The sequence below is a fragment of the Beta vulgaris genome, chromosome 4, assembly GCF_026745355.1.
Source record: "Beta vulgaris subsp. vulgaris cultivar EL10 chromosome 4, EL10.2, whole genome shotgun sequence".
NCBI lineage: Eukaryota > Viridiplantae > Streptophyta > Magnoliopsida > Caryophyllales > Amaranthaceae > Beta > Beta vulgaris.
Window position 1 is genome coordinate 23,165,351 of NC_079205.1, and position 12,660 is coordinate 23,178,010.

The 12,660-nt window shown below is 35.4% G+C and overlaps 1 protein-coding gene across 2 annotated transcripts; it reads left to right on the forward strand.

The window, feature by feature from the left end:
- Positions 1-928: 928 nt before the first annotated feature.
- Positions 929-9,138, forward strand: LOC104907583 (endoplasmic reticulum oxidoreductin-1). 2 transcript variants are annotated; one of them, XM_010696535.4, is made up of 10 exons: positions 929-1,304; positions 3,592-3,723; positions 4,454-4,709; positions 5,020-5,130; positions 6,972-7,090; positions 7,584-7,688; positions 7,814-8,016; positions 8,112-8,235; positions 8,548-8,732; positions 8,809-9,138. In XM_010696535.4, exons 1-10 carry the CDS (start codon positions 1,155-1,157, stop codon positions 8,825-8,827), a joined length of 1,404 nt encoding a protein of 467 aa, XP_010694837.2. In that variant the 5' UTR covers positions 929-1,154; the 3' UTR covers positions 8,828-9,138. The 2 variants fall into 2 exon arrangements, with proteins under 2 accessions (XP_010694837.2, XP_057250226.1); XM_057394243.1 differs by lacking the exon at positions 929-1,304 and adding an exon at positions 4,219-4,373.
- The last annotated feature ends 3,522 nt before the right edge of the window (positions 9,139-12,660 follow it).

Sequence of the window (12,660 nt, forward strand, 5' to 3'; positions counted from 1 at the left end):
CTGAAAATGGTTTTAGCAAATTAATTTAATTTTTTTTCTGAAAATTGATTTTTGCAAAAACCTTTCCCGAAAACTTTGATTTTGGTTTTATTTTTCAAAATTTATTTGTGAAAATGGTTTTTTTGCAAAAGTTATGAGCAGAATTTTTAATATTGGAATTTAAAAAAAAAAATAAATTTGTTATTTTTATCTTGTTCTCTCATTTCATGTGAAAATTAAGGGTTAAATTTAAGTCCTTTTTAACTAATTGCTATCATCTCCCTTTTTTCTGTTAGTCGCTACATAACAATTGCTATTGTTTTTTCAACTAATTTGAAATAACTTGGAAGATTAAAAGAATTATGTACCTTTTTGGAAGTTTGCAAATCGTCGATGGACAAATGTGTGAATCCCTGTCGAAATTTTATGTTTTTTACAGATTTTTATGCATAGCGTGTATAGGTAAGGAATAATTTGTAAGTGAAATTTGTGAGTTCTTGAGAACAATGATTTGTAAGTGAATTTTGTGAATGTTTTTTTTATGTATTCACACCGTACTATATTAGTTTTGGTTTATAAGTTAATTTTTAGTTTTTTGTAAAGTTTAGTGATTTGCAGGATTTCTTGAACGTGATTTAGAAAGGGATTTGTAAAGTTTCCTAACATAAGTGATTTGGGAGTGATGTTGAAATTTAATTTCCGATAGCTTTGTTTGAATACCCATTTTGGTATTGATATTATTTTTGTAATTTAGTAAGGGAAAGAGGGGTAAAATAGCCAGTTCAAAAGAGGACACCATAGGTCCCCTTCCCTTATGTAATAGAGATGTGTAACTTGGCACTCCTCGAAATCGGCCATCACGTGGAAGAAATACAAGAGAACACAGATTGATCAAATATTCAAGTCAACTAAATCCCATGGTTTTATTACACAAATCTAGACATCTCATTGGTGGAAGCACGTCACCTAGGACCAACATCATTTACTCTCCAACACTTCCTTTCAAAATTTAAAACCACCCACCAAACACCATTCTCCAATGCAACAAAACGCCAGTCACCTAGTTCTTTGATTCTCTTTTATGGGTTTTGATATACACAACTAAACGAGTAGAATTTCCTGGGTTTTTGAAGAAATTTCATTTTTGCATTTGCTGGGTAAGAATTGGGGTTTTAATGGTGGGGGCAAAGAAAATGGCGGAAAAAAAGAGTGAAAGTAGCAACAAATTGCTGTGTGCGGCAATGGTAGCTGTGATGGTTGCTTTACTAGCAATTAACACCAAGACTAGTTGGAATTCTTTTCTTGGGCTCAATCCTTGTAAACAAGTGTGTATTTTTCTCTCTTTTTCTCATGTTCAGTTTCTTGCTTTTTTTAAGCTTACATTTTGTAGTAATTGATAGTTATATCAAGTTTATGATGGTGGGTTTTGATTATAATTAGGATGGGGTTTGCTCATTAGGATCATTTGATTGAAATTTAGGCGAATTAATTGGTGTGATCAGCTTACAATGCTAATAAAAAATTTTGTGGCAATGATCAATTATGGGTAATTGGTTGTACATTTTCTATTGCAGGCTTGTATGATTTAGTTTACTTTGATAATGTTAGAATCAATTGTTCAAATTGAATTAAGATGATTGTAATTTCTAGAACACAAAATCTTGGTCAGGCTACTATTGTGTAAACAAAAAAAAATTGATATAATGTTAGTTTATTAAAGAGTTATACAGATAAACCCTAACTGTTAAAAGTAAAATACATAAAATCTGATATGAGACTAGCTCTTCATGACCATTCAACACTTTTCAGAATATATCAAGGCTGCTTAGAAAATTTTGCGAATGAGAATTCAAAACCATGTTACGACTAGTGGAATTTAGCTGTTTAGAATAGGTTCAAGGTTGACTTGATGTTTTTAGATCTGAACAAGAGTAAGGGCACATAAAAGACTTGTGAAAGATATGTTGCTAACTAAAGGTTTTATCTTGTCGTGCTTTTATTCTTTGCTAATGTATTCATTCTCTTGTTTATTTATCCTGTAAGAGGCGTTTTTGTAAGGCCTGAAGAACCTTATGTTATTCTTTTGAGTCAAGAATGTGCAACCTGCCAATAAAGGCTCTTCGCATTCTTGAAAATCTGTAGATTTAAGTTGCTCCTGTCATAAAAAGGGGCTCGAGAAGACGATGCTGCCTCTGAAGTATAAATTAATGAATCTACTTGAACATTGTGCCATATAAGGATGCTTTCAATCAGACTATGCTCTGATGATCAAATACTGATCAAGTTTGAACTTTGGGATGGACGTCTGTCAAAGAATACGTTTGTGAGTTTAGAAAAGAGGATTTATTGTGGTCCGTTGATGGTTAGAAGTAGTTGTTCTCCTGTGCTGTTCATAAGAGAACAGAAGACTGGCACATAAAGATTGGAGTTAAATGAGGAAACAGGAGGTGTGTCTGTGTAAACATTCTCTGATAGATGATTAGGTTACGAATTTGATCTGCGTGCTATTAGCTTATTTTATATCTATGTATCTAGTTTTCTTGTTGAACTGATAATAGCTATTAAGTGCTGCTCTAGGGTTTGGGGAGTTGTAATTTGTTTGGCAATGATACACTGCCGTAGTGAGTAGTGACACACTGATTGCTGTATTATTAAATGTATTATTCATTCCCTTCAAAAAAAAAAAATGTATTATTCATAATGTGGATGCCATTCATGTCAACGGTGATGTAGAAATTAGGAATTGGGCCTCAGCCATAGATTCTTCCGCTGCTCTCCTAAAAGTAATTCTTTGGTAATTGTGGTAAAGTTTTGCTTCTATCTATCCCCTTTTGTTATGGATATTTCCTTTCCGTTACCATATCCTTGTGATATCTCTTTGTCTTCTATTTGTTTTACTTGTGCCTTTTAGATGATCTTTATGCTTCTGTTTTAGGCAGTTTATATTGTGTACTGAAATCTTTGAGCGAGTATTTTGCATGTCTGCTTGAACAGGACCGAAATTCTGGAATTTTTCCATTCATAGCCCACAGGTCTTATAGAATAGTTAGTTGACTAGCTTTGGAAATAGAATTCCTATATGACCTGAAGCGTACCCAAAGCCAATCTTTGGCAGGAGACGTTGTTGTATGCTTCCATGTTTTTGGTGGTGAATTGAATTTTGGAAATTTGAAGTGGATTATAGAAATTATTCCTTGTACTTTAAAGAGTGCAGCATTTGCTTTTATTGAGGTTAAATTTCGAAAACTTTGGCTGGATGTATTGTTCCTAATGTATAACTTGTAATATTACTATATGGGATGTTGTTAGATTTGTTTCAGAATGTATTTTTAACATATCTATTTTATATTTTTTACTAATATGTAACTAAAGATATTAATGGTCAAAGAGTGCATTGGAGACCATGAGAAGCAGACATTGCTCCATTTTATATGTTTTGAGAATGGAGGAAATTTACAATAAATAAAGGCTATGTTCTTTGTTGAAGATTGTCCAAAGCTTGAAGGAAATCCTTTTAGCTCTCATTGCTCCATTTAATATGTTGTTTAGTTCATGATTAGGTGATCAAAATCATTAGAATAATGGTATTGGCATGTGATTGTCTTTTTACAGGAGTTGTGTAAATTTACTGGGATGGTGGAGGATTGCTGTTGTGATTATGAGACAGTCAACATACTAAATGAAGAAGTTTTGCATCCTTTGCTGCAAGAGCTTGTTACGACACCTTTTTACAGATACTTCAAGGTATGATTCAATTTATTGTGGTGGATGGATCCTAGTTAGGGATTTAGTGGTATGTTAATTTGACATGGTTTATACCATATTTAGATTATGGATTGTATGAGTTAAATTGTCAATATAAGCAGTGGGGAATGCTGTATGAAAGATTAAATTTGAATCTATTATGGTAAGAACTAAGAAGCAAACTTCCTCTTGCTGATTCATTCTAAGATTTAGTCATTGCAAATATTACTGGAATATATATTATGTCCGTGTGCTGAAGTATGCACCAAGGAAGGCAAACGATATCTTAAGAAGTTCTCAGGGATGTGGTTGGAACTTAACTCTCCATTTAGATAGTGGAATGTGATTTATTATTCATATTTTCTTTCTAACATGTCTTTTAATGCTCAGTTATATTGTTTCATTTGGGACCTTCACAATGTGCATAATTTTTTCTTTAAGTGTTGAGAATTCGTAAAACGCCATCTGTTTATTTTCATATTGTTTTAAATACAGGGTATGTTTTGGGGACGACCAAATGGAAGTCTATAAAACTATGATGGATCAAATCCATTTTAAGTAGACTTATTGCTCGTAGTTAATTTTCACGCAGCATCTCAAGTTCTTGAGGGATGGCATGGGAACTTCAATTTTGTAAAACCAAGATAATTGTAATTATTTTAATAATTTTTCTTAGTAGCTCATTATTCAAATTTTTTCTCTAATTTAAGTCAAATTGTGAATGTGATAGGTTAAACTGTGGTGTGACTGTCCTTTCTGGATTGATGATGGGATGTGCCGATTGCGTGATTGTAGTGTCTGTGAATGCCCAGAATCTGAATTCCCAGAAACTTTTAGAAAGCCATCTAATGTCCTTAGGAAAGAAGATTTGATGTGCCAAGAGGGGAAACCTCAAGCTGCAGTTGATCGAACATTAGATGAAAAGGTGTTTAGAGGTTGGGCAGAAGTTGATAATCCCTGGACAAATGATGATGAGACTGATAACAGTATGCTCTTCTCTTTTTTGTTTGGATGAGTGTTAATATTCCGCATTGCTGGTTATCTTCTCTTCGGCCTTATGTTGAGTATCCAGAGTGCTGAATAAAATTCTGATTATTGAAGGAATCGGAAAAAAAACTTGCTCAGCAGCACTGCTGACTGTGATTGTGTGATGAATAGCTTTCCTGATCAAAATAACTGGTTCATGTGTTGTTGCCTTCTAAAGATTGATATTTCCATGCTCAAATTTTCATTATAATGATGCCATGATATCCTTTTCTCTGATGTCTAAGCTACCAAATGATTGCTTGATTTCAGGTGAGATGACATATGTAAACCTTCAGCTCAATCCAGAACGTTATACAGGCTATACAGGTCCTTCAGCCAGAAGGATATGGGATGCAATATATTCAGAAAATTGCCCAAGATGTAAGTTGATCAATTCATTTATGTTGCATTCATCATGTATATAATGACTATATTCAGAGTTGGAGTCCTTCACAAAAAAGACCTACTTTTAATTTGTAAGTCACTAATGCGTTAGAATAAAAGCTGGTTTTTTTTTTATAAATATTTGGATTGATCCTTTTCATTATTTGGCCTTTGTTTGATTCAGAACGGTCTTTTGAGTTTGTGGATTTCATGAAAGCACCAGCAACAGTTCTGTATTTAGTCAAAAACTCATAACCTGCAAGTGGTGTCGCTGGCTGTCATACAGTTCGAGACATCTAGGAGTTTATTGAGAGATTGCACATATTAACTAAAATTGTAGTATTTTTTAGTTTGTTGAGTGATTGTTGTAAAAAAAAAAATTTCCCTTAGATTAAGGATGTTTTAGATTCAGTAGCAAAAACTAGAATTTTCTGTGCTGGAAGAGCTCCCTTTAGAACATTATTAGGTAAAAAGGCCTTGATGTTTCGTGCCATTTTGGAGTAGCATCCACAAGACCACAACTAGGTAAGCAATGGAAGTGTGTGGTCTAGGGGTAACTTTTCCGGGAGGCTTCTTGAATTTACTAACTGGAGCAGCTCTAAACTTAATTATCACCCAAATTTGCCTCTTCATCCTCTCATGTCTGAATGAGAAGCAGCAAGGGTACTTACTAATTATGGAATACCTACACTACCCTTTCCTAGTATGCTTATTCACTACTATATATCAGATTTTTATCTAGTTTGCTAGTGCACTACCTACTAACATTTGAACTCTCTTTAATCATTCGGATATGCCCTGGGGCATGCTTTGCAAATACTTCTTGTGTATTTATAGCAATCCAAGCTTTTCGCATTTCATTTTTGGCATCTCTTGATTCAAATTTTAAATTATTGTGGTGGTGTAAATAACAAATTGCGTAGCAAATACATGTGACATCACAGCATATTCTGATATCTTATATAGGCAAATCAATGCATTCTTGTGCATAGCATGCATTGTTATGTACAGGCCAGACAAAATAACGAATAATTTGAGGCTTCGGGAGGATATGAAGATAAATCATAATCTCATATTGACAGTGTTGATATAGTTTAGATGTTGACCATGTAAATATTTATCTTAGATTCTTAGCCATCCATTTTAAGTAGTTAAGTAACATACTTGGTGCCTTGGTGGAATTTAAGCGCAGAGTATTTCTGGCTTGAAATATCACAAATAACTCATGTTTTACGATGATTGATTTGAAATCTGAAAGTTCTAGACATTGGTTCTTAGGTCTGGAATCCATCATCGAACTCTTCATTGTAGAGTAGTAAGCGCCTGAATTGTGTGGTAAGGTTGCATAGATCTGAACACCACATCACAGCTCTATCTTGCCTAAGTGTTTTGTTCAGTATTGCAACATTAAACAGTGCACAATAGTTGGGAGAAAACCTTTTTCAAAATTTTCTAGTCACTGTCAGGTGTTGCAACATTAAGCGGGGCACATTAGTTGGGTGATGTTGCTCCTATCAAGTGGAGGAAGTTTAAATTATTCTAAAGAAGAGAGATGGTGTTTTCATTACTTGTCATATTTCTTGAGTTTGTTGGTTAGCAGGAAAGAGGATAAACGTATGGTAATTGGTAATTCAGACACTATGCAAGTGTCTTCAATATTACCAGCTACAAATATGGTAACTTGTGGATTAATGTTTCACTCATGAGATTCTCTTTCTAATTTTGGTGTTTTTGTTTTTTTTTTTTGTCTTGCAATGTTTCTTTGCTCGGTGTTATATATATATATATATACATACATACTCATTAAGTCATTAAGCCTGCTCCTTTCTTGTGTGCAGATGCATCTGGTGAGATGTGCCAGGAGAAAAAGGTTCTGTACAAACTGATATCTGGTCTGCATGCCTCTATTTCGGTTCATATTGCTGCAGATTATCTCCTTGATGAAGCCACCAACAAGGTGTCATAATTTCTGCCAAGCTACTGATCATATTTTGCATTATGAGATGTTATCTAGGATAAGAGAAATAGGTGCTGGTGTTTTAGATATCTTTCTAAGTAACATCTTGACCTTTGTATCCCATCGGATCTGTAGCAGTGTCTTGGCCTAGCTGCTATAAATCTATCCCTCATACTCCAATCTCTGAGCTGAACCATTTTTCTTATTTCCTACTATTATCTATCATTATAGAATACCAATGCGAATGATTATCCGCAACTTACACAATTCCATATTAGATACTTGGTCAGTTTTGAATGTCAGCACTATAAATAACAGGTCATTGCCCTTAGACGACAATCATTCAAGTGTGGAAGGAGCATATTTTAAAGTGTGTCAAATACACCTGTTTTTCTGCTTTAGTTAAATTTGTTGAAACTTGGCTTGCTGCTCATGATTTTTTTGAGTTGTAATGTAATACCAGGACAACTTTTTTTTTTTTTTTTGAATGCAGTGGGGTCAGAATTTTGACTTAATTCATGATCGGGTGTTGAGATATCCAGAGCGTGTTAGAAATTTGTATTTTACTTTCCTTTTTGTACTCAGAGCCGTAACAAAGGTAATCTTTGCCATCTATGTCTTTACCTATATTAGTTTTGGTTTGAGAACTTTGTTTTCCGGAGAATTAAGAGGACAGAAATAGATCCATCATAGTACGACATATATCCTTTTGGAATGTTGCAGGCATCAGACTATTTGGAACAAGCTGAATATGACACTGGTAATCATGAAGATGACTTGAAAACTCAGTCCTTGCTGAAACAGCTGCTTTACAATCAAAAGCTTCGGGCAGCCTGTCCACTTCCGTTCGACGAAGCTAAGTTGTGGCAAGGGCAAAGTGGTCCTGAATTGAAGCAGCAAATTCAAAAGCAGTTTAGAAATATAAGGCATGTCTGGTTATTAATTTCTTAGTATCTCGGCATTTTTATGTCCGTTTCCAAGTGACTATGCTGTTTAACGAAATTTGACTAACATTTTGCAGTGCGTTGATGGATTGCGTAGGGTGTGAGAAGTGTAGATTATGGGGTAAACTACAAGTTCTTGGTCTTGGCACAGCATTGAAGATCCTATTTTCAGTTGAGGGTGACAACCACTTTAATCAACCTGTGAGTACCGACATTGCTAGTATTTTGAGTTGGGAATGTGTTTGGATCAATGGATTTGAGGGAAAGGAAGCGGAAAAAGTGATGGATTAATCTTTCTTCATTAAAATATGATTTGAGGGGAATTGAAGGAACCAACTTCCTCTCTTTTAATAAGCCTAATCCTTCCCAAGTTTGAAAAAGTAGGAGGGATAACACAAGCCCACTTCTCCTTAATTTCTCTTTTCCCTCCATTACTATTCAAACGCACTGTTAAACTTTGCTCAATGGAATCACATGCCTCTATGTTTCACTTATATCCGATTTATTGTGCAGCTGCAATTGCAAAGGAACGAAGTGATTGCACTCATAAACCTGCTCAATAGACTCTCCGAATCAGTCAAACTAGTGCATGAGATGGCACCTTCAGCCGACAAGATAGTTGGGCAAGTTGCAGGAGGACCTCCTTCACAAGAAGTCAGCACGATGCGGAGAATATGGCAGTCAGTGAATTTTTTCAGGTAATGGTCTTCACATAAATTGGTTAATATGAAATTTTATGTCGCTGAACACTGACACGAGAGAAATGGTTTCCAGGTCGAAGAAGACTTCATGATATATTTGGATGGCAATTCTTCTGCCATCGCTACGCAGAGTTATAGATTTGGAGATATACAAAGTACAAACACACATTACGTAGAGAGCTTCAATAATGTTGTACATTTTGCATACAAATTTTAGTGAATGTGACATGTTTGGTGATGGGTCGGCACTAATTCAACTTAGGAAGTATTCTCAAATCTCACCTTTATATTTGGGTGAAGAATACTAGAATAGTTAAACGTTCGTTACCTTTCTGTTCGGTGTTCGAATTTTGCCGTGTAAATTAATTAAGACTATGCACATAATTTAAGGAACTTTTAGCTATATATCGCATTTATATTCTTAGGGTGACACCTTTTTTTTTTTTTTTTTTGTAACTCAAGCGTCCCCGGTCTTTTTGTATTTCACTTAGGGGCTGTCATGGATGATTTCATTCATGATAAGCCCATTTCCCCTTTTATTTTCAGTAGTCCTTTTCTTGTCTTGTTGAATAAATTAGTATCTTTTTACGAGATTTGTTTAGTCTCTGTCGTCGAGATAGATCTCCTTCTCCTCTATGGGATTTGTGAGTATGTTTTTTTTGGTTTTAGGTATGAGAAATTATTCTTATTGGTTGAAATTCGAGACTCAACATGAAGGTATTGAAACCTCGGATGTGGTAAACGTGACTTGATCAAGAATGTTTTTCTCAATATATGTCAGAATGATAGACTTCCTAATCAAGAGTTGTTTAATTCAGCAAATACAAGTGGGATGTGTTGTATTGCTCAATCTGATTCATTATAGTTGTTTCGAAAACGAATTTGATTTAACCTTGTTTAATTGTATCTTGTTTTTCTTTAATATTTATTGTAGATGTCGTTGGCCTTCAATTAATGAAATTTCTCTTCAAAAAAAAAAAATCTTAGGGTGATATTTCCTCTAAATTTTTAAGGGAGGGTTGCAACATGGAACTTTCATATGCTTAGCTTGACACAAACACACCAAAAACTCACTAGCTTTAAAAAAGTACTATATGAATTAGCCAAAATTGTCAACAACTATCGAATATATATCACTTTTCATAAACAAATACCTAATGTAAACTTTTTCTTATACAACTACCTAAGTTAACAATTCCATTAACGTAACACTACCAAATACGTTAATTTTTGAAATTTCTGTTACATGGGGCCCACCTTTTCTAATTTCCCACCAATTTCACTGCATTTCTACTTTCCTCACATGGGCCCCATTAAACTTACCTTTGCTTACCTTTGTTTGGCTTTTCATATTCATCCTCTAACTGTAATTCTTCAATTTCTCACTCATCATCATCAATTCTCACCTACCTTACTGTAACTCTTTCATCATCAGTCACCATCTTCCTGAAAAAGGCTTCACATTGTCGTTTCTGCTTCCGTTAGTATCTTCCTTTTTTAGAAGTACCTTGGTGGTCCAAAGAGCAGAATAAATGGGAAAAAAGAAGGGGTAAATTGCAAATAAAGCATCAACTGGAGGTGTAGAAAGGTATCTCAGTGTTCTCTCACTCTTACTGTATATGTAAAAAGTTGTGGTAATTGTTTATTTGCATTGAAATTTGAGAAACCCTAGTTGAATGATTAACCCAGAAATATATTGAATTAGTTTAGTTTTTGCTGGCTAATGGGATATTTAATGGGCCCTATTTATATTAAAATAATTCTAGGGTTTGTAATTGCAATATGAACTGTGTAAATGTGTTTTTTAATTTTTGTCTTGTACTGAATTTGGGGATGCTGAAATTGAGTGAATTTTTTAATTTTTAGGGTACCACCACTGTATGTTGATATGAATATCTGGTTTGGGGGAAAATTTGTAGAAATTAATGGGGATACTCAGTATGCGCCTGTGGAAATTAGTGGAGATACTCAGTATGCGCCTGTGGAAATTAATGCGGTTATGAGGTTTCATATTCAGTGAATGAAACTTCAATATTGGACTTCAACCATAACCATTGACAGTTCAAGAGAAGTTGTAGTGAAGCAAATGCAATATGCACGACAACATTTGGCGAATCTCAGTGTATGGTTTATGTTAAAGGGAAAGACATTGAGTGATGGAGGAGTGAAGATTGAAGGGGAGAGGGAAGTTAATTTGCTGGTTGATAGTGCAGATAGATGGAATAGGGTTACTGTTTGGGTTTTGGAGGAGCCCATTGTGTTAACAGGGCTAAAAACAAGGAGCAAATATGTGAATCGGGCTCCAACTAGAAGGCAGGTTCAAGTACCAGGCTTAGTACCTCCAACAAAGAGCCTAAGCATAACTATACCAACCAGTAACCAAAAACACCCATCCAAGTCTCATATTCAGCCAAAACAAAGTTGAAGGAGCCAAAGACTAAGGTAGTTTTAAGGCCTATAAGAAGATGAACTAGGCTTGAATCAAGTAGTCCTATTAAAAGTGATGAGGGGGGTTTTGCCTATAACCAAAGCCCAATTTTATTCTAAGGTCACTAAATCAAAATCACCCCCAAGATTCCCTTCCTCTATAACTGGTTCTTCTGCCATCATCTTAACAACTTCTCCAAAACCTAAACATTAATCTAATCCCTCATCATCAACTATTGCCTTAGCATTAACTTCCCCAAAACTTATAGCTTCAAGTTCATCCTCCCCTCTAAAAAGAAGCACCCCTAGAGTCAAGACATTTGCAAGTAAGGGTAGATTGGCCTTAGGAAAAGCCGAGTTAGGTCCAAAAAAGTAAAAAGTCGTCTAACCTAATTCCAAAAAGAGAACTTTAATTATCAGATGAGGAAGGGGAAGGCTCTAGTGATAGTGAGTTCTCAGATTTAGATGTCCAGTTTGAACCTGAAGAAGAGGATGAGGATGTTGGGGAGGTGTTCACAACAGCACTAGGTGGTAATATCACTAATGAAGTTGCAGTGGCAGTAGGTGGTGTTAAGACAAGAAGTCAAGCAGGTTTGGAAACAAAAAAGTCCAAGGAGAAGGGTGAGCCTGTTGATAGGGGTGCTGTTGGGGGTAAGGTTGTCGAGGAAGAGTGTGACATAGACTTAATTGAGGAGCTTGAGTATGATTATGATGAGCTAAGGAGTTTACAAGGGTCTGATGATGAAGTGGATCCATACCCTACATTCAACACAGAAGTTGAATTCAAGAAGAGAGTCAACCTGACAAAGGGGCTGAAGTTCAAGGATGTTTATGTACTGAGAAAAAGACTTGATTTCATGCTATTGAGAACACTTATGGCTACTATTTGCTTCACAATTCTTCTAAGAGACTGACAGCTCATTGCAAGTATAAGTGTAGCTGCCCATGGGACAAGCAGCATGGAAAGATTGTGAAGTGCATGTGTGTGTGATGATGAAGATAAGTGTAAGTTTAAGGTGTATGCAGTGAGTTTGCCAAGAGAGATCACAATGCATATAAAAGGCCTTGACCTTGAGCATACTTGTGGTCATGTTGATGCAAATAGTAAGGTGTCATCTGAGTGGTTGGCAGAGAAGTATACAAATTATTTTAGAGATGACCACGGTGAGAGGCTAAAAAAATTCATACATAAGGTGTTCATTGACACAGGGTCATAATTGGGTACCATAGAGCTTGGTTTGCAAGGGCTAGGGCTAAGCTAAGCGTATATGGTGATGCATTTTTTTTAATAAAAGAGGGTGTATGATTATGCTTGTGCAATCCTGAAATACAATCCTGGTTCATCAACGAACCCTTGTATTAGTGACTGGAGCACAAAATCCACCTCCAACATTTCAGAGAATGTATGTATGCATGGAGGCTTGTAAGCTAGGATTTACAGAGTGTTGCAGACCTCCTATTGGTATCGATGGATATCATCTCAAAGGAGCATACCCTG